The sequence below is a fragment of the Carcharodon carcharias genome, chromosome 3 (assembly GCF_017639515.1).
Source record: "Carcharodon carcharias isolate sCarCar2 chromosome 3, sCarCar2.pri, whole genome shotgun sequence".
NCBI lineage: Eukaryota > Metazoa > Chordata > Chondrichthyes > Lamniformes > Lamnidae > Carcharodon > Carcharodon carcharias.
Genome location: NC_054469.1, coordinates 115716660 through 115739287, shown reverse-complemented (window position 1 = coordinate 115739287; position 22628 = coordinate 115716660). Strand labels below are relative to the sequence as shown.

At 41.6% G+C, this 22628-nt stretch overlaps 1 protein-coding gene across 1 annotated transcript in view; it reads left to right on the top strand.

Moving 5' to 3' along the window:
- Positions 1-22628, top strand: part of LOC121276210 (collagen alpha-1(XXVIII) chain-like) — a 328458-nt gene that overhangs the window by 252096 nt on the left and 53734 nt on the right. The window contains exons 23-26 of the mRNA XM_041184378.1: positions 3472-3540; positions 12186-12254; positions 17247-17315; positions 18422-18490. Of these exons, the coding sequence (XP_041040312.1) occupies positions 3472-3540; positions 12186-12254; positions 17247-17315; positions 18422-18490 (276 nt within the window). The remainder of the gene's footprint in view (positions 1-3471; positions 3541-12185; positions 12255-17246; positions 17316-18421; positions 18491-22628) is intronic.

Below are 22628 nucleotides of genomic sequence, written 5' to 3'. Positions count from 1 at the left end.
TACACCTCTAGAAAGAATATCATGCTGTTTACTGCATAACCATTTTAATTAAGTGCACACAGCTGTCATCAACAGCCCCAAATTCCCAAGCCTGCTGGCTGCCTGTTGCACGCAGTAAACCAGAATCCACTGGAAGAGCACCTGTGGCACTGAGGGCCTGCACACCAGACATGTACTCATCATGTGTGTGTGTTAAGAATTGTTGAACTTTGCACTCAGTATGACCTACAGTGAAGAGGTTGTAATAATTTCCATCATGTCTAAAAGGATCAGGAACATTGCTGATAATATTTGACGTTTGCGAGCACAGTCATCTATTTGTTTTACCAAGTTATGACATTTTGTGGGAAATATAAACATTCTTCAGGGTTTATGAAAAACAAACACACATTATTTTCTGACTAAGCAAGAAGTGACAATCCAAACTGGTGGACAATGATGGGAGCCTGATTGAAACTGAGAAAATAATTGGAGAAACCAACAGATGACAGGATATGAGAAAACAATCACATATTAATGGAGGATTTATGTTCAAAGCCTGAACTATGAAAACATTAACCGTTGCCCTAGGAGTGGAGTCAGGCATGATGTAATGTGAGAGTGGTCATGTTGAGACATCTTCCACATTACCATGTCACCAGGTCACTCAAGCCTTAAAGAAGGGTTATATGAACTGTAAAAGAAACATTATTATGTTCTGTAACATTGTATCATGAATATTAAGTGATAATTCCACACCAAATAATATTTTTGGTGATCTAGCAACAATCTGAATACAATTCTACTGACATGTACTATACATCATGTCATGCTATTCTCTCACATCAGATCAAGGTTAAATCATTCAAACAGTAAACAAACCGTATTGCAACAACTGACAAATAATTCTTTTATTCACCTATTCAATCTTCAAGATCTCTTCTCACCATAACATTGAGATTTTTCCTGTTTGTGGTTCCATCTTGACCCATTACTGGCATTTTCGTTCTACTAAAATAAATAAATTGAGGAATATATGGGCCTATATTCCTTGATGTGTGGATGTTAAATTAGTTTGAAAGGGATCCTCCAACTCAAAATTAGGGATACGGTTTGAATTTTGACTCCACACTCATCTCCATGGTACCAGATGATTTAGTATAAGGTTGTTTGGGTTAGTAAGGGCTAATGTGGGACCGGGAAAACAGTACCAACCATATTATGATGTAGAGTCACATGATAGTAGACTGAGTACAGTAAGAGTCTAGTAGAAGCCAGCATGAGGACAGCACCTAGTCAGGGCTGTACCGTGGAGATGTATATAGTTATGTGTTAACAATAAACACCTAATGTTCCACCACACAAGCCTCTGAACCTCTTCGTGAGACACTGAATAAACAAGCTTGCAACAGATATTTTTTGATGTAGCAAGTACTGTTAAATAGGCAAACAAAGAAAGAAAACTTGCATTTATGTAACATCTTGCATGTCTTCACAAATCATTTCACAGACAATGCATTACTTTTGTGGAGTAGTCCCTATTAATGTATAAGCAAATGCAGCAGTCAATTTGTGCACAGTAAGGTCCCAGAAGTAGCAATGGGATGAATGACTATCTAATCTGCTTCATTGGTGTTGGTTGAGGAATGGATATTGACCATTATGCCAGCAAGGTTCCCTGCTCTTCTTTGAAAAACTGCCATGAGTTCTTTTACAGCCACCTGAGTAGGCAGTTGTACCATCTGAAAGGTGCCATTTCTGACAATGCAGAAGTCCTTAATACTGTCAAACTACTCTGTGTACTCAGATTCCTGAGTTGTGCTTGACCTCACAGCCTACTACTGCAAAAGGAAGACTGCCACCAAAGGAACCCACTGCCTGTGGAAACTTGGTCCGCATAACTAGGCTGCTTTGTTTGCATGCATAAAAATAGTGACCACTTCAAAAATAATTCATTCCCTCTAAATTGCTTTGGGACACCCTGAAGACACAAAAGGTGCCAAGAGAAAGAAAATTAATTTCTTCAACCTTTGCTTAAACCCACACACCATTTTTTTTTATCTTTCCATGGTGCAACACATCACAGCATTGATTCAATGATTTAAAATAAGGCATTGCAGATTTACTGGGCAGGGTTTTTACCTTGTCTGGCGGGCGTGGTGGGTGGGCCTGGGAGAGGCCGCGAAACCAACCATTGCCTGCGCTCGGGCCTCGACCACGATTTCAAGCTGGCTGGCAAATTAATGGGTAGCCAGCATGAATCGCATGCTGAAAAGCTCAGCACTGCCTGGGGAGGGGGGAGGGGAGGAGGGCGAGCGTAGAAGTCAGCACCTGCACGGGTGCACTCACTGAAAGCTCCCTGAAGGCACAGAGCTGCCTGAGGGAGCTGAAGATTTTAACATTAACAATAAAGATTTTAAAATTAAGGTGAGCATGTCCCCTCATGTGACTCTGTCACATGAGCAGGGACATATTAAAAATGAGATTTAAACATTTTTATTTTACTTGTAAATAACACCGGAAGCCTCATTCTGCCAGTGGATTTTCCTCAAAAATCCAAAGGCTGCTTGGTCTTTTTGCCCGCCTGCCAACCATAAGGTTGGACGGACAGGGAAAGATTCACTTTAATTAATTTATTAATGGGCTTAACAGCCTTCTTAATTGTCGGTGGGCACGCTGCCGATTCCTGTGTGCGCCTGCCAACTGAAATATCACCTGAGTATGCAATGACGTTGGGACACCCGCCCAACATCATCACATGCTATTTCACGCTCATGCATGTCAGGCAAGCGCCTGCAAACCCAGCTGAAAATCCAGCCCGTGGAATTATTCACACTGGATTCCTTTTGTTTCCTCCATTGTTTCAGCCGGCAAGAATAGAGTTCACCCAAGCAGTTGGCTGGTAATCAGCTGGCTGATGGCAGCATTGTCTATTGTTCCTGTTGACAAGATTGAACATTGTGAAAGAAGCTGACATAAAGGCGGTCTGTTGATTGACAATGCTAAAACTATGCAAGTTAAAACAATTATAGTGGTTAAAAATAGTTTGTGGAACTAAAATAATGTGCAAATACAGTGAAATGTTCTGAGTGGGAGAAGTGTTTTAGAGTGTATTCCTGTTGGGTATGGTCTTCTTCAGAATGGACCAATTTCTACACTTTGTGAACAAAAAAAAGAATTACTGGAAAAACTCAGCAGGTCTGGCAGCATCGGCAGAGAAGAAAAGAGTTGACGTTTTGAGTCCTCATGACCCTTCAACAGAACTTTTTTTATCTCTACACTTTGTGATTAGATTCTTTTCTTGTTCGAAGATTTCTAATCTCACCTGCAGCAATTGTAATAAATATCCCTTGATATATGGTTATCAGAGCTTATCAGGGAAGTATGCCTTAACTATATAAATGTATGATACCAATATAAAGACATCAGATCAGTAGCAACTCTTTCATTTGAAGTTTATTGCAAAATTAACATTGTTTGTTTTTGTTGCAGGGTGACCGAGGGCCAGCAGGGCCACAAGGTTCTATTGGTAATCCTGGAGTTGGAACAATAGGACCCAAGGTAACTGAAGTAGTCTCATTAACCGTTGGCCCTGAGAATCACTTATCCTTTATACTTGATTTAAGTTTTACTTCACAGAAGCAACCCTGTTGATACATTTTGAGTAACTGCAGTAAATTTTAACCACCAGCAGGCTTCAGGCAGGCAGGGAGCAAGATGAGCACAAAATACACTCATGGTCTTAAATTTAAGGAGTATTGTAACTCATGGACGTCTCATCTGCATGGCAGAAAGCAGCAGCTATCTGGCTGGTGGTAGGAATGGAAGTTGGGTCAGCACCAAAGAAAGGCTAGTAAATCACAGTTGGGGATTTCAGGAATATCATACAAGGAGGCAAGGGTGCTGGGTGCAGGGCTGGGCAGATTCAACATTCCTTGTGCTCTCATGGGCTCCACAAAAGAAAGTTTTCACCTTACCTTGGAGAGCTTTTTGCTGCTCCTGACAGCTGCCATATTTATTTTGCCTGCCAGGAAAGTTGCAGCAGTTTCCCCCTGCACCCATAGGTTAAAATAGCAGCAGAATCTCATTGATATCATGGGACTCTGATTTGCATTAATTCAAGATGCTCTTATTGAGTCTGACAGACACCTTAACCGCTGTCAAATCTGTAATGCTAAAATCCAAAATTGTGAGGATTAGAGTGAGAAAGGAAAGCTGGTCAGAGAATATGTGTTACATATTGTATCCCTACCTGCTACCAGTGTTCCCTCAAAGTGGGGCTCCCCACAGAAAGTGCAGATGTGACAATTTGCTTGAACCAATACCAATTTGAATTAAATATTATCTTTTTTAACTATGAAAAACACGGTCTCTTGTTCTGGTATATAGGACAGAGTAATGTGATTTGAACTCATTTTTGTCATAAAAATTTGCAGTTGTTCAATGTCCAGATGATCTTGAGGTTTCTCGGGCTCTGAACATAGTTTCTTCACTGGCAACATGGACACAAACATAGTATGGAGGACTGAGAAAATGAGAAAGTTGGTTCTTGTGCCTGCACTGGGTACCGCTGGAGGATGAAAAGGCTTGCACTGTGATCCTCGGGGCTAGCTTCATTTTGTAATTGTGTCGCAGTCTGAGGGTGCGCCTGTCTTCTCTAGAATTGGCACTGCTTTGGTGCAATGGAGTAAGCCATTCAGGTGCAGCAAAAATAGAGTATGGGTTTGGTCTGCAAAACACAGCTGCAGGAAGGGCCACCCTTCTCTTTAAAAAAAAGAGTACCATCCTCAAATTTGTAAATATAATTTTACTTTATTATTTTATTGCTTTCCTCTGTTAGGTTGATTTTGAACCTTTATTTTACTGTTTTATTTTTACTTGAACCCTGTTAGCACCTGTCAGTCACGTGTTTTACTGTTATGAGCCTGTCTGGCAGGATGCCATTCTTTCCTGCTACCTGATTTCCTGCCACCTCTCAGAGCTGGAGGACAAAAAGAATTTCTAGAGGATTCATCAAAACAGATGTCTGCTTTTTGTCTGTTCTTGGGGCGCATGATACCAACTCACTATTACCTAGGAAGATGGTCCACTGAACCCATCAGATCTTCTTGGGCAATTCACAGGGATCTTGACGAGGTACCACACTCCAAGTTAGGATTGGGCCCTTAGGGTGATACCTGTTTTTCCAATCAACCTTGATACACTGGAAGTTGGAAAAACACATGCACAGTGACCCACATGTGCACACCAACCCAGCTGTCAGTAAATGAACCTGCATTATACAGCTAGGTTGTTCCAAATTGACTGATGTGTTAAGACCTTAAAAGAAGTGGCTGGTGGGGAACAAGAGCTAGTTGCTTAACCCTGGTTCACATCTCCAGTGTGCACCCCAACTGCACTTGGCCAGGAAGATTACAATGAGAGCCATGTGACCACACACAACATCATAGAGCTGATGATTGGGATGCTCAAACAACAGTCTGGACCGCTCTGGAGGAGCCCTGCAGTACTCACTGGAGCATGTGTCCCAATTCGCTGTGGACTGCTAAGACCTCTGAAACATTACCACCAGGGATACAGTGAGCTGCTCAGGAGCAGGAGGAGGATGAAGAGGAGGAGTTGGAGGAAGGGAATAGGCAACCAACACATCCCCTTTCCCCTGACCAGGCTGTCTATCATTGCCTGATCTGACAATGATTCCACTGCACAAAATCCCAAATACCCATTCTATAACAGTCACACATTTTACTTTCCTCTGTCATTGACTATCACAGTGTCCTGCTGGTCAAGATACTAAGATAAAAACCACCATTCCAAACTAATTTCATCCAACAAGACATCCAACATTATGTACAAAAGTTAACCAACCACATTTGTGAATTTCCTTACTGCCTGTCTTTTAGGTTTCTTTTCCTGGTCGAGTGCTCCTGCAAAGTGCTATCCTTGTGGTTTCAGCAGGGCTGGTGGAAAGCTGCTGATTTTCATTAGGGGAGTCTTCACATTATCAGCATTGGAGCAGTTCTAGGTCTAGAAGGCCCGGCTTAAAGCTGCACCATGTTGGCACAGGTGGCTACAGTTTGGGCTGGCTGCCTGATAAGCCAGCAACAGCAACAGTGCTAGCTGAGTTGCAGTAATGGGAGCATGGATGCTGTAATCATGAGAGAGGACAGCAGGTTTGTGCTCCATGGAGCCACTGCCATTCCCCCAGGTGGGGCCTCATCAATCTTAATAATTTGTAGAAGGACAGTCTGCTGGTCTGCTGTGAGAATCTTCAACCCCCCTTTGAGCACTGGTATCTAAAGCAATGAAGGCAGCAGTCTGAGCCTACACAGCAGAAAGCTGAGATTTCATGACTCCAGTCTGAGCGTCCACTGCGGCACTTAAACATTGTGCGGTTTCTGTTTGTACTGCAATGGAAGTTCAGATGTTGGCCATCAGAAGCTGCATTATGGTTAGGTCCACAAGTGTTTTTATGGATTTGGCCATAACTTTTATGCTAAAAAGGATGGAGTCCAAGCTCTGTGCAAAGTCTCGTGCCAAGTTGGAGCCAGCTCTGCCATGCTCATCAACACTAACAGCAGACTTTCTGACAGGTCTGCCAGTGCACCAGGCATCTCTTTGTGCATCAGACCTTTTTCTGTACACTGGCACATTGAAGTCCTCAACTGAGTGCTCTGCAGCAGAACTCGTGTGCAACCTCCCACTCTGGGGAGCTGGCACCTATGCTATCCTTTTCCCACTACCCTGACTGCAAGCCACTCATGCCAGGTGGCTCGCAATGTGCAGATCTTCCCTCAGCAATGGCTCATTTGGTATCACTCTCACCTTATGTCAGAAGGTTGTGGGTTCAAGTCCCACCCTAGGACTTGAGCACAAAAATCAAGACTAACACTCCAGTTTCATACTGAGAGAGTGCTGCACTGTTAGAGAATGGTGTTTTGGATGAGACTTAAACCAGGGCCTCACTTGCCCTTTCAGATGGACATAAGGTGCAAGCTGTGGGTATGAGGCCCGCAAATCCAAAGAAACTGGCTTACCAACAAGCAAAGGCTTAGGTACAAAGGTGCACCCACGACATGAAGAACATAAATTCGACATCTTGCTGACATGAATATCATCCCTGGCTTCTTCGCTTCCGTAAAGACCATGTATGGCCCAAGTACCCAAAGACAAGTTCCTCTGAGGCCTAAGGATAGAAGAAATCTGATCAAGGTAAGGAAATTGTCAATGCCCATTGGAGGGAGCATTTTGAAGACCTTTTCAATCAAGTATCAATTGTTGATGAGAATGCTTTCAACTTCATCCCAAACCATTCAGTTAGAGATGAGCTGGGAACTCTGCCAATGCCTATGGAGCTGATGAAACCCATCACAAAATGAAGAAAAACAAAGTGGCAGGAGATGATGGAATCCCTGCTGAAATTTTTAAGCATTGGAGGAGAGGAACTAACATTCCAGCTCCATGCCCTCATCCTGCAGATCTGGAATTAAGAGGAAGTCCCAAATGATCTCAAGGACGTCACGATTGTGGCAATCCTCAAGAGCGGGGACAAACCCACTTGTGGATATCACAGAGGCATCTCCCTGCTTTCCATTGCAGGAAAGGTCATTGCAAGAATGCTTCTGAATCAACTTATTACCGCTTGCTGAAGAGCTACTCCCTGAATCTCAATGTGAATTTAGGCCGTCAAGAGCCATGGCCGACATGATACCTACAGTTCGCTAACCACAGGATAAATGCTGTAGACAACATCAACCTCTCTACGTTGCATTCTTTGACTTGACAAAGGCCCTTGACTCTGTAATCATGAGGCACGCTGGAAGATTCTACTGAAGTATGGATGTCCTCCAAGATTCATTACCATCCTTCACCTGCTTCATCATGATATGTGAGTTGTGATCCTTAACAATGGCTCCATATCAGTCAAACAAAGTTGTGTCATCGCCTCAATTCTTTTTTTGATCTTCCTTGCTTCCATGCTCCACCTGACTCGAGAAAAGCTCCCTGCTGGAGTGCAGCTTATTTATCGAATGATCAGTAAACTATTTAATCTTAGAAGACTCCAATCAAAAACTAACACCACCCCGACCTCAGCTGTTGAGCTCCAATATGCCGATGATGCTGCAGTAAGTGCTGTGTAGGGAACAGATCTCCAGAGAATTACCAACATATTTACTGAGGCATACATGAAGATGGAACTTACACTCAACATTCAGAGACAAAAGGTCCCCATCAGCAAGCTCCAAACGAATGAGATTGGGGAACACTTCCAATACCTTGAAACCTCTCTCACGGAAGCCTGACATTGACAAAGAAATCCAGCATGGCCTGAAATCTGCTGGTGCAGACTTTGGTCACCTGAGGAAGCAAGTGTTTGAAGATCGCAACATTAAAACTGAAGCCAAGCTCATGGTTTATCATGCAGTCATGATCCCTATGTTACTGTGCGGGATTAAAACATGGATAATGTATCAGAGGCACCTCAAGGCACTGGAGTCATACCATCAGCGCTGCCTGCAGAAGATCTTACATTAATTGGGAGGGCAGACGCACCAACATTAATGTCCTGTCACAAGCAGGCACCACAAACATTGAGGCTATGACCATCTGCTTCATTGGGTTGGTCACATAGTTTGGATGTCAGATACTAGGCTCCCAAAGCAGGTTTTCTTTTCCCAGCTCAGTCAGTGCAGACACATCAGAGGACAGAAAAAGCGTTTCAAGAATATGCTGAAAGCCAACATGAAGAAATGCAACATTGACATCAAATCCTGGAAGACCTTTGCCCTGGACTGAACTGGATGGCAGCAGAGTTTGTGGGAAGTATCCCAGCATTTTGAGATCCAGTGACAGCAAAATGAAGAGGAAAAGCAAACCATAGAATCATAGAAAAGTTATGGCGCAGAAAGAGGCCATTAAACCCATCATGTCTGCGCCAGCCAAAAAAGAAAAAGAAAAGAAACTAGCCACTCATTTTAATCCCACTTTCCAGCTCCTTGTCTGTAACCTTGCAGGTGCAGATCCAGGAGCGAAAGCGGCAAAAAGAACACACCATGACCAGAATTAATAACACACGACCGGATACCCCACATGACAAATGGCCTATGTATCATAAAGTCTGCTGATCCTGAATCAGCCTCATCAGCTATCTTCGGAACTCATGGGGCAGAATTTTCTGCCTGTTGGGCAGGTGGGCCCGACCCAATCTCCGGCAGGCAGGGGGCCAATCCCCGCTGGAGATACAGGCCCGACCACCATTTTACGTGGGCGGGCCAATTAAGGCCCACCCAGCGTGACGTCTGGCGGGATCCCTGTGTGGGCAGGGTGGGGGGGGGGGGGATTCCCTAAAAGCGAGAGTGCGCTCTTTCATGCATGCACACGAAAAAGCGTACATCTCCCTGAGGCTAAGTGCTGCCATAGGGAGATCACTTCCGCTTTGAAAAAGATTAAAAATCGAAAAAAAATTCCCTAACTTGTCCCCCTCATGTGACAATGTCGCATGAGATGGGACATATTCATAATTTACACTATAACTTTATTAAACCTTTAAAAACCCTTCATGAAACCTCATCCCGCCAACGGATGAGGTTTCATGTGTTATCTATTTGCCGCTGGGGCTCCTGGCCTGCCCACCAACCTTAAGGTTGGATGAGCAGGTCCTTTAATTGTTTAAATGATCCTGTCAATGGCCTCAATTGGCCTTTGACAGGTCAGTGGCCCACAGCTGATTTTACTGCGCCCCTGCCTTCCTGAAAATTTAAATGGGCAGGATGACATCATCCCGTGTCATTTTACGTGTCGGCGAGCAGGCCCTGCCCCCTGCTCGCCGACAGCAAAATTCTGCCCATGGAAAACAATCATCCTCGCTTATGAGGGGGAGTTATTAATAATAATACTGATAAGGCTTGCATCAATGCTAAGTGTATGAGGGTGAGGTGAGGGTATGAATGCGAGGTCTGAATCATGCTTGATGGAGATTGTTGGTAGATGAGGGAAGTGGGTGTGGTGAAAGGAGTAGTGCATGAGGCCAGTTGTGCAGCTGATAAGATATAACATTTTTTAGATGCATTCATTGCCCTTGACCAATTGTGTGACAACAATGGCTGTCTGCTTCCACTAATTTATCAATGTATGCCTGGAGGGCCACTTCATCCCCTGTGGGTAGAGAACCTCTTTCCTTCTGCCCACCTCCTGCATCAAGGCCTCCAGTGCGTGAAGCATGTTCTGTAGTCTGTTGTGCTATTTCCACTCTTCTTCCTGCTCAGAGACTCTTCCCCAGCCACTTCCAGCACCTGCTACACCTTCCCTTTATGCTGAGTAGTATGGCTTTAAGTAGTGGGGGATAGCTTTAATTTATTCTGGTCATGCACAAACTTGAGCCCCCTGCTGAGCATGCAACCATCAGCAGCATGCTTAGTGCTGTGCTGCAGACTGCTATAATTTAAATTAGCAGGCAGCACAAAATTTGCGACTGCGTCAACACATGGGCAAGGGTTAATCGTGTATTGGGATCTGTTTTTGTTATCCAGTTTCCCCTCCCCGCTGCTCCTGCCGCCACCCCCAGCCCCCATCCCACTGATCTTTATCAGAGGGATTGAAATTAAAGTACAGAAAGCTGTGGATTGGAAATTCCAATATTAAATTTTGGTTCCCCTGAGTTAACACCGGAATTGGAATAGTTGAGGGCTACGAAGGAATAATACCTGGTCAGAATGATCCCCAAAATGGATAATGGTAAGAGGAGTGCTAGAGGGTCTTTTAGTCCAGGGGATGATTTCTTAGGGCAGAATTTTGCCCCTGTTGGGGGGGCAAGTTGAAGAGCGGGTGCGTGGAGGCATGCCTCTTGGGGGCGCGCTGTCATTTTACGTGGGCGGGCCAGTTAAGGCCCACCCAGCGTGACGTCCACATGGAAACGCTATGCACTCCCTGTGCGGGCGGGGAGTGGATTCCCTAAGCCGAGAGTGTGCTCTTTCGCACATGCACAGAGATCAGCTGTACATTTAAAAATCTGAAAAATAGAAAAAAAAATTCCCTGACATGTCCGCTCATGTGACACTCACATGAGTTGGGACATGTTCATAGCTTTTAAAAATACTTTAATTACATTTTTTAAAACCTACATGAAACCTCATCCCGCCCATGGATGACGTTTCATGCTTTTTCTAATGTCTGCCAGGGCTCCTGGCCTGCCCACCAACCTTAAGGTTGGATGGGCAGGTCCATAAATTACATTAATGGCTCTGTCAGTGGCCTCAATTGGCCATTGACAGGTCGGCGGGCGCATAGCTGATTTTGCCGAGCCCCCGTCTACCTGAAAATTTAAATGGGGTGCGGAGACATCAGGAATTCCGCCTGACATCACCACTTGTCATTTTAAGCGTCAGCGAGCGGGTCCCACCCCCTGCTCGCCGACCGCAAAATCCTGGCCTTAGTAAATGGTACTGTGTTATTGCAGTATCTGTATCATGATATGTAATATTAAACAAATGAAGTGAAGGCTGCAGCAACTGATAAATACACTTGTTAGTGAGATAGAATGTGGTTTCTCTCAAGCCTGTAAAAGGAGTTCTCAGGAATGCTAGTAAGACAGGCTGTATTAAACCATCCATTTTATATTAAATTTTCAATTTTGTCACAGACAGCTTTTTCTGAATCTGCTGGCAACAACATTCTGGAAAATATCCAAAAAGTAATTCAGACATTCAAGGACTCTATGACTGTACAGATAGATAGAGCCTGCTCTTTGTATAGCTTCAACATGCTTTAGATAAGCTTATAAGTTTTACTGCCTTAAGGCCACCATAAACATGGATAATAAAGTTCTGAAATTTTCATCTGTTCACACCATAGACAGCAACAACTCTTTAGAATACTGAACTGAGGTAATTTAGTATAAGCCAAGAGTAAAGGTCATGGAATGCAGGGCATGATGTAATGGCATTTAGCTGATTATAAATGCAAGACCTTTGTCAGAGAAGCTAGGGAAAATAAAATCCAGAGCTAAACACCTGCAACTAAATTCAGCTATTGTAACATCAGTGTGATGTCTGGTGGTATTACTTTCTCTGACAAACCTAGAAGCATATGTTTTCAGCATATTTCTTGATATAGATTTCTTAATATTTATTGTATTATTTTTAGTTAATCTTTAATTAGTATTTTGTAATCTTTGAACAATACCTGCTATTCATTTAATCTTTTTTTAGGGATATCGTGGAGCTACTGGATTACCTGGACCACCTGGGCCTAAAGGAGAAGGTTACCCTGGCCCTCAGGCAAGTAGAGGCTTAATACAATACTTTCTTTAACCTTTGCAAAGTGGCCACAGATACCTTTAAGCACAGCTGGGTCATGCCTCCCAAGAATGCATATTGGGAAATCATAGATGAACTCCCAAGACTTTCAGTAGCAGTGAAGGAATGCTGATATATGTACAAGTCAGGGTGGTGTGCACCATAGATATGATGGCATTCTCACACACCTGCTGTCCTGGTCCTTCTGAATGTAGAAGTCATGAGTTTTGGGGATGCTATTGAAGAAGCCTTTATGAAATGCTACAGTGTATCCTGTGGTTGGTATACACAGCAACCGCAATACACTGTTGGCAGCGGGGGGATCGGATGTTTAAATTTGAAAACATTCTAACTGAAAGCAAGATATTTCTCCAAAGGTAGGAAATATGAAAAAAATGTTCTTGTCAGTTTCATGCACCTATTGGAAGCATGTTTAAGTAGTTTTGGAAAGTCTTCAAAAACACTGCCTCTTACAGTAATCAACTAACACAACAAGAAAATCAACCTGACATCTTCAACAAAGAGAACTGTCAAACTTTACCAATTTATAAGATTTTCACAATCACTAATCTGTTACAATCCAGTTAGGGACCATTAACATTTAAAGAAAAATCCAAACACCTTGTTTTAACCAATAGACTCACACCGAGAGATATCACATTTTTTAAACAAAACACAAACATTATTATTTATAAAATACTGAAACAAATTAAGCACAATAGGCTTAACTATGGTTTATAACTACGTGTGTTGTGCACTCAGATTTACTTCTTACTTCCTCTGAGAATTCTCTTATAAGCCACATCTATCTTAAGGTAATTTACTCCTGTAAGTATTCTCAGAGATAAAACTTCAATTTACCATCTCTTGACTGTGGATGCCTCAGTCCTTTGTTTTGGTTACTTTTCCTTTTCTTCCAAGCTATTCTGCTGGTTGCTGTCTTTGCCAGCAGACTGTAGTCTCTTCTGCTAGTTTCAAACTAGGCAACATTCAGCCCTATGTTCCCTCACAACAGTCAACTGAAATTAAATTTAACCTTCATAAGATCCTGAGGGGCCTTGACAGGGTGGATATGGAGAGGTTGTTTCCTCTTGTGGGAGAATCTAAACTAGGGGTCACTGTTTAAAAATAAGGGGTCGCCCATTTAAAACAGAGGTGAGGCAAAATTTTTTCACCTAGGATCATGAGTCTTTGGAACTCTCTTCCTCAGGTGGTGAAGTCAGAGCCTTTGAAAATTTTTAAGGCGGAGATGGGTAGATTCTTGGTAAGCAAGAGGGTAATAGGTTATTGGCAGCAAGTGGGATGCATTTTGTAGGTTACTATCAGATCAGCCATGATCTTGTTAAATGGCGCAGCAGGCTCGAGGGGCTGAATGGCCTGCTCCTGCTCCTTGTTTGTATGTTCATTCCAAATGGTGAATGATGAGGTTAGTCTTTTACTCTACTTATAGTGCAGGTCTACCTAACTGTCTTTACATTGGCTATCTTCTCTCAGTGAGCTGCAAACTTCATACACCAGTTTCAAGCTGTAACTACTGCTTGGATGGCTCTGCATCCCTTTATATAGCCTCAACCAGTTTCAGTCTTCCCAGAAGTTTTAGTTTCCAAATCTCAGTGTCAGTTTATATTTTCTTAGAAACAGGGTGGGGTCAGTTTCCTTTCTATGTTTCCCTTTTCTGTTTCTATTTTCAGTTTCTGTTTTCATTTATCATTGTTTAAGTTTCTCCACCTGCTATTTTATCTCTTCTATTCTGACCTTTTAAGTGTAATAACCTCATAGCTTGTTTTGTTGCATTTACCTCGTTTTCTACAGTTAAAACTTTAATTCTTAAAACTACAAATTACGTTTTAAAAATTAAAGGTATATTCTAAAGCACATGAACCATGAACTGGATACTCGGTACATTTTAAAAATAGCCACTTTTAAAGTTTGGAAATATCAAAATGGCTTTCGGGAATCTCTGATTCACAATTCCACAATGATGATGGTGAATAACTATTGGTTCCCCCTACCTGTAACAGACAGTGTAGCCATTGTCAACTTTTGTCTTCAGCTAGTTAGTTCACCAGAGAAGAAACCAGGCAGATGGTTTGACAGAATCAGGTAATTGTTATACAATGATCAGAAGAAAGTGGGAAACAATGAAAAAGTTTGTAAAAAATCAAGAGTGAGGAGGGATATGATGAGAGAAAGGGAAACATGAGTTGTCCCAATTTCCATTAAATTGAGGCTGCTCCCATATTGGCATGGTTCAGTCTTGGTCTATACTGAGTTAACTGATCTCTACCAATGTTGCTTTAGGCATGCTAGGATGGAGCTCAGTTCCCCTGCATTATTGAAGCGGCTGATCAATAACCACAGTTCCCTACATGCAAATGTGACACCAGGATTGAGCTTAGGTGTAATGGTCCCTCCAGTTAGAAAGACTGTGGTACTTGCTTCAAGGTTACCTAAAAGTAATGCCGCCCCTCCTTTAATTTGAATTACCAAAGGTAGCGTACTCTGGTGAGGAATCAATGCCTTCATGAAGAGAAGAGGTGTAATTGTGGAGAAAGCAAATGGAAAAATAAACACGAACATTCAGAAGTAATTTTACAATCTCTGTAGAGGCTTTTAAAAAGAAATTCGGACTTCCATTTAGTGAGCTGAAAAGATGACAACAAGATTTCATGTTGAAAGACTTTTACTGTAATGAAAGACTAAAAGCAGTATTAACTAGACGCTATCTTTTCAGGCAACTTATACTTTAAACCAAAAAACAGAACATTCTTCTCTCCTTATAGCACAACTGAAAACACACCACAGATATACTTTACACTGTCCTTTAAGTGGACATTCAGTTCTCCAGGAACCAGTGATCCTTATCTCCTGAGGATGTACTTCTGTTCTTTTCCTTTCTCAGCTGGTAAATTTTAATCTCAGAACAGTCTTTCACAGTGAATTTTTGTCCCCAGAGATGATTCTTCTAGCAAAATCTAGGCGAATCTTCCAAACTCATTTGAACTCTTCATGAATTTGGTCTTTTCAATCCGGCAACAAGCTCCCACCCTCTTTCCTATGTGGTGAACCATAGACACTTTTGGTCTCTTGCTCTCACCCCCTACCAGACTCTGGTAGATGAACTATTTCAATGAGCTTCCAGGGATATCTCAGAAACTCTTCCCCTCTCAAAGTCCATTTCCACGGCAGCGCTTCGGCCTTGTAGCCAGGTAGAAATGCTGATTAGCTATTGTTGAGACACCAATTCTCTTTTATCTTGGAAGTAAATGTATCCATTTAAAGCACAACTGTTTATAAACTGACATTCTCAACACTTCTCTGGGACTTTGGGGATTCATTGTCTATCCACAGGCTGCTCCCATTGTCTCCAAGTGTAAACACCTTACACTTTCCTAGCAAAACAATCTAGGCCCCCTTTAACCTCTAACAATCTAACCACTCAGGCTTGCTGTCAGGCAGACTTTAGAACAAGTCATGTGACCCTCTTCATTTTACCTTAAATTAAAGACAGAGTCCCAAAGTATAACAATCTTATAAACCTCACAGTTGTAACAGTAGAAAAAAAGACAATTAAAGAGAACAAAACTGAGAGGAAAACATCTGGAAAGGATAAATAGAATGAGTCTCTTTCCAGTTGGAAGATCAATAACTCTACAGAAGCACCATAGTGACCATGGTGACGCTTCTAGCTGGACAGGAAGTAAATGGAGGTGAGACCAGGGAAGTTTAAGGAAAGAAGTTACATATTATAAAATAACAGAACAAAAAATTCTTTCCATACTTTTGCTATATTCTTATTCTAGAACCTACAGAGAACTTGTGATGTACAACTAGCTATTTCTGATTGGAAATTAGTGAAAGGCCTCCACGAGTTTATACATTATGTACACTAAACATATGCTATTACACCATTGAAATGCATCTGCTGACTGCAAAATATTGTTATAGCTTGGAAAGCCTAATGAGTGTTATTATTCTTCAGCATTGAGATACGTAAAGTGATGCCATAAATACATCTCTTAACCAAATAGATATTGATGTAATAGCTAAGAAGTGGCTATTGAGCTGTATCCTTAGTTATCTATTGGTAAACTGCAACATTTACTGTTTGGATTAAAATCAATCTTTAATGTGTTCCCAGGCTTCTTGTTAAATTCATCAGTTGGATAATAGTTTAACAACCTAGATTTCTTCAGCTGTAACATATAATAATCACTAAATGATTTATTTATTGGCCAGAATATATTGCTCGTCGGGCGGGCTTGTGCCAGACCCGAACGAGCGTAAAATTTTGCACGATGACGTCATCATGCACTCGTGCGATATTTCGGTCGGAGGGCACATGCGGGAGTCGGCAGCACACCCGCCAACAATTAAAAGGCCTAATAAGGCTATTAAAGTCATAACTGAAAGAAACTTTTTCGCTGCCCATCCAACCTTATGGTTGGCAGGCAAGTGAAAAAGCCAAGCGACCTTTGGGTTTTTTAGGGAAACTCATCCAAAGGTGGGATGAGGTTTCCAAGAGCTATTAAAAATTAAATAAAAATTTAAACATTTCATTCATAACATGTCCCTGCTCATGTGACAGAGTCACTCTAACCTCCATGTGACAGAGTCACACGAGGGGACATGTTTCTTAACATTTTACAATTTTTTATTTTTCATTTTCAAAACTGCTCATCTCCCTACGGCAGCTCTGTGCCATAGGGAGCTTTTCCAGCGTGCACCTGCAAAGTTGTATGCTTGCCCTCCTCCCCCACCCTCACACGCGCTGAGCGTTGCCATGTGCATTGCACTTTGGGCGGGCCTTAATTGGCCCACCAGTGTGAAATCGCAGTCCGACCCCAATCGCAGTCGGCTTCCTGACCGCTCCTGCCCACCCCCACCAAGTCCACCCGATGAAGGCAAAATCCTGGCCATTAAAATATTTGAACCTCACTATGAAAAGGAATTTGTTTTATAATTTTATTTTAGGGTGTGCAAGGACTGCCAGGCCCACGTGGTGACCCAGGGGAAGATGGCAAAGGATTTTCTGGATCAAAGGTAAATCCACATTTCTATTCAATTCACTTTTACTATCCATAAGGTTTTGGATACATGCTTGTTCATTAAAAAATATATAAAAAAGAATAACAACAACTAAAGAAAGAAAATTACCCTGTCACAAAGATCTAACTTTAATTAAATATGTGTTAAAAACTATTCCAATGCATTAAAAGAATCAGTCAGTGAGTCCCACCCTGTATGCTTATCCTCATTTATACATCAAACTCCTGTTAAAAGTTCTTGTAGAGAAGGGCACAAACAAGTTCAGAAATCAATTTGTCCTGCATCTAAGGGATTGTAGTCTTTTCCCTGAAAGCATTCAACGGTAATACTGAGACAGGTGTTGATTCTCATTGTTCGTGACATTCCTTACTTTCAACAAAATCCTTCAAGGCAGATTTCGTCAAGAGAAATCTGCTCATTAAATACCCTTCATGCCTGGTTCAGTAATCTCTGCACCCTTAAAGAGTCTGCTTTCCTAAAACAACAGGACCAGGCAAGACATCTGAAAAGGATAGCATTCCCAACTACCGCCATATAGAAGAGTTTCTTGAACGTAGGATCTACATGAAAGGATTTTAACTTTCTGAGATAGTATAATCAAGCAGGTCCCATGGCATTTGTGCAAGTTGAGAGATGAGCATTTAACTTTTTGCGATTCATCCCACGTGGTAACAGTTAAACCCTTTCCCAGCTAGGTAACACAATATGTAATGCGATTTGGATATACATATCACCTCAAGGCTAACAAGAATCTAGTCATCATTTCTGTTAACTTCCATGAGAAAGGGAGCAATTGATAGAAACACCTCTAACCCACCAAAGGCCAGCTTCTATGGCCCTTCCTCCCTTAACCCATGATCTTTGGTGAGTTTAGTGACTTATCTGAGGAATTTTGAAATTGTACTGCCAGATCAAAGGGAAGTGCTTTAAGTTTAACTTCTATGTATTGTACTTCTTTCAGGAAGTCTTATTTAGCTAATCTAAGAAAAATGGATAAGATTGGCCTATTGGAGATTGATCTCTTCACCTGTCTTTCTCATGCACATTATTACTGGTTCTTTACAGAAGATCATTAACATAAGTTTGAACATCTTTCTCAGGGTGATACTGGCCTTCCAGGACCGCCAGGGTCGATTGGTAGTCCAGGAATAGGATATCCTGGTCCAAAGGTTAGTATTGATAATCGCAATGTGCCAATTACAAATTTGTTATTCAGTTAGAGCTTTCCTGAAATAAAGTTTGTTGTGGTGTGCATTGGAAATACATGTATGCTTATACTATGATATATAGTTAATACATACATCATTTTAATGCAGTATGCCTGTGTTACATTAAAAATCATTATAGGATGCAACAATTTGCATTTATATAGCATTGTCAATGTAGGAAATGTCACAGAGAGGCATAGGGAGATAAGATAATAGGTAAAGGAATTGAGGAGCAGATGCCAAGGCATGGTATGTGAATTATGAGGTTATAAAAAGCTTGATTGGAAAGATGATTTTTGAGTAGATTTTAGCTGGAGAGGGAAGAGAGGTAGAAAGTTTAGGGAGGGTGCTCCAAAGAGTAGAACTGAGCCAATAGTGGAGAAAAGCACAAGAGGCCAGAGTCAGAGGATCAAATATTGCGGGAAGGGAAACAAGACTGAAGGAAATTGCAGAGATAGGGACAGGCAAATGCCTTAAAAGAATTTGAAGACAAGGATAAGTACTTTCAATTCAACACACTAGAGGGCAAGGAGACAGTGGCAAGAATAATCAAGCTGAACTTAGTTCAAGGACAGGATATAGGCAGCTAAATTGGAATTTAAATAGGGTTGCAAATGAAAGATCAGCAAGAATGACTTATGAGAAATGGGGTATAAAGATGATAAAAACATAGATAAAGTTTCAGTGTCAGTAGTGTTTAATAGCTGAAATAGAGCCTTTGGGGTAGACTTTCTGCTTTGGGTGAAATCCACAATCTGCGTACAAATTACATTCAAAATTCTTTTAGTTTCCCATAGTGATTTTATGGTCCAAATTGCCAATCAAACTCATTTGTATGATCACAAACTTAAAAATGTTCTTGAACAGCGCAATTTGGCAGCATTGTGGAACTTTTTTTTTAATTAAAATATATTCCTTGATATATTTAAAAATGGCAATCTGGTGGGAGTTTTACTAATCCAGTTGAAACAACGTACAATGCTGATTTAACATCAGTAAGGTCATTTTGGAACTCAACGCTCCAGCTAATGCCCTGCCTTAACCTCACATAACTATGTTCAACAGCAAGAACATAGGACTTAGGAGCAGGAGTAGGCCATTCGGCCCTTCAAACCTGCCCCACCATTCAATAAGATCACGGTTGAACTGGTTGTGGGCTCAACGCCACTTTCCCATCTGCCCTCCATAAACCTTGACTCCTTTGTCAATCAAAATCTATCTAACTCTGCCTTGAAAATATTCATGACCTAGCCTCCACTGCTTTCTGAGGAAGGGAATCACACTTACTAACGACGCTCAAGAGCCAAACTTTCTCCTCATGCGCATCTTAAAAGGGAGACCTCTTACTCTTAAACTGTGTCCCTTAGTCCTAATCTCCCCCACAAGAGGAAACATCCACCATATTAATTCCCCTCAATCTTATGTTTCAATAAGATCACCTCTCATTCTTCTAAACTCCAATGGGTATAGCCTCAACCTGTTCAACCTTTCTTCATAAGAAAAGATAACAAATGAGTCAAGTGAACCTTCTCTGAACTGCTTCTAAAGCAATTATATCTTTTTTTCAATTAAGGAGACCTGAACTGTACACAGTACTCCAGGTATAGTCTCATCAATACCCTGTACAGCTGCAGTGAAACTGTTATACTCCATCCCCCTTGCAATAAATGTCAACATTCCATTTGCCTTAATAATCACTTGCAGTATCTGCATACTAGCCTTTCCTGATTCATGTACCAGGACACCCAGATCCCTCTGTATCATCGAGTTCTGCAATCTCTCTCCATATGCTGTTTTCCTATTCTTCCTGCCAAAGTGGAGAAGTTCACATTTTCCTACATTATACTCCATCTGTCAAATTTTTGCCCCCTCACCTAACCTGTCTATTTCCCTTTGTAGGCTCTTTTCCTCCTCTTGACAACTTGCTTTCCTACCTATCTTGGTGTCAAGAGCAAATTTAACTACCATACACACAAACATACTAATTAGGAGCAGGAGCAGGCCAGTCAGCCACTGGAGCCTGCTCTGGCATTCAATAAAATCATGGCTGATCTGATTGTAATCTCAGCCCTACATTCCTATCTATCCCAATAACCTTTCACCTCCTTGTTAATCAAGAACCTATTTAGCTCTGCCTTAAAAATATTCAAGGACTCTGCATCCACTGCCTTTTGAGGAAGGAAGTTCCAAAGAATCAAGACCCACTGAGAGAGAAAATTTCTCCTCATCTCTGTCTTAAATGAGCAACACCTTATTTTTAAACAGTAACCCCCTAGTTCTAGATTCTCCTACAAGAAGAATCATCCTCTCCACATCCACCCTGTGAAGACCCCTTATCAAGTTGCCTCTTATCTTCTAAATTCCAGTGGATACAAGCCTAACCTGTCCAACCTTTCCTCATAAGATAACCCGTCCATTCCTGGTATTAGTCTAGTAAACCTTCTCTGAACTGCTTCTAATGCATTTACATCTTTCCTTAAACAAGGAGACCAGTACTGTACACAATACCCTAGATGTGGTCTCACCAGTGCCCTGTATAACTGAAACGTAACTTCCCTACTTTTGGGATCAATTCTCCTCACAATAAATGATAACATTCTATTAGCTTTCCTAATTACTTGTTGTGCCTGCTTACTAACCTTTTGTGGTTCACTCACTAGGACACACAGATCCCTCTGCATCTCAGAGCTCTGCAATCTCGCACCATTTAGGTAATCAGCTAAGTCGGGTAAAAAGCAGGACAATTTCACATTTACCCACATTATACTTCATTTGCCAGATCTTTGACCGCTCACTTAACCTATTTATGTTCCTTTATAGCCTCCTTATGTCCTCTTCACAATTTACTTTCCTACCTATCTTTGTGTCATCAGCAAATTTAGCAGCCATTCCTTCAATTGCTTCATCCAAGTCATTTATATAAATTGTAAAAAGTTGAGGCCGCAACACTTATCCCTGTGGCACACCACTCATCATATTCTGCCAACCAGAAAAAAAACCATTTATTTCAACTCTCTACTCCCTGTTAGCTAGCCAACCTTCTATCCATGCCAATATGTTACCCCCTATACCATGAGCTTTGATTTTCCGCAATAACCTTTGATGTGGCACTTTATCAAATGCTTTCTGGAATTCTAAGTACAGTACCTCCATTAGTTCATCTTTATCCACAGCACATCACATCCACAGCAAGAGCTCCAATAAATTGGTTAAACATGATCTCCCCTTTACAAAACCACGTTGATTCTGCCTGATTGCCTTGAATTTTTCTAAGTGCCCTGCTATAACATCTTTAATAATAACTTCGAACATTTTCCCTATGACAGATGTTAAGCTAACTGGTGTGTAGTTTCCCACTTTCTGTCTCCCTCCCCTTTTGAATAAGGGTAACATTTGCTATTTTCCAGTCTAATGGAACCTTCCCCGAATCTAGGGAATTTTGGAAGATTCAAATGTAAGCATCAACCATCTCATTAGCCACTTCTCTTGAGACCTGAGGGTGAAGTCCATCCAGACCTGAGGATTTGTCAGCGCACAGCTCCAACAATTTGCTCATTTCTCACTTCGCTAGTGATTGTAATTTTCCCGAGTTCCTCCCTCCATTCCATTTCCTGATTTAGAGCTATTTCCGGGATGTTACTTGCGTCCTCTGTAGTGAAGATCGAAGCAAAATAGCTGTTTAATTCATCTGCCATCTCCCTACTTTCCATTATCAATTCCCCAGACTCACTCTCTATAGGACCAATGCTCACTTCGTTAACTCTTTTCTTAATTAAATATCTAAAGAAACTGTTACTATCCATCTTTATATTACTAGCTAGCTTCTCTTGTACTCTAATTTTTCCCTCCTGATTAATCTTTTTGTCATTCTTTGCTGTTCTTTATGTTCTTTCCAATCTTCTGACCTGCCACCCATCTTTGCATAATTATATGCTTTTTCTTTAAGCTTGATACCGTCTTTATCTTTCTCAGTTAACCACGGATAGTGGGCCCTCCGCTTGGAATTTTTCTTTCCCATTGTAGTGTATATATCCTGTGTATTCTGAAATATCCCTTTAACTGTCTGCCACTGACCCTCTATTGACCTATCCCTTAACCT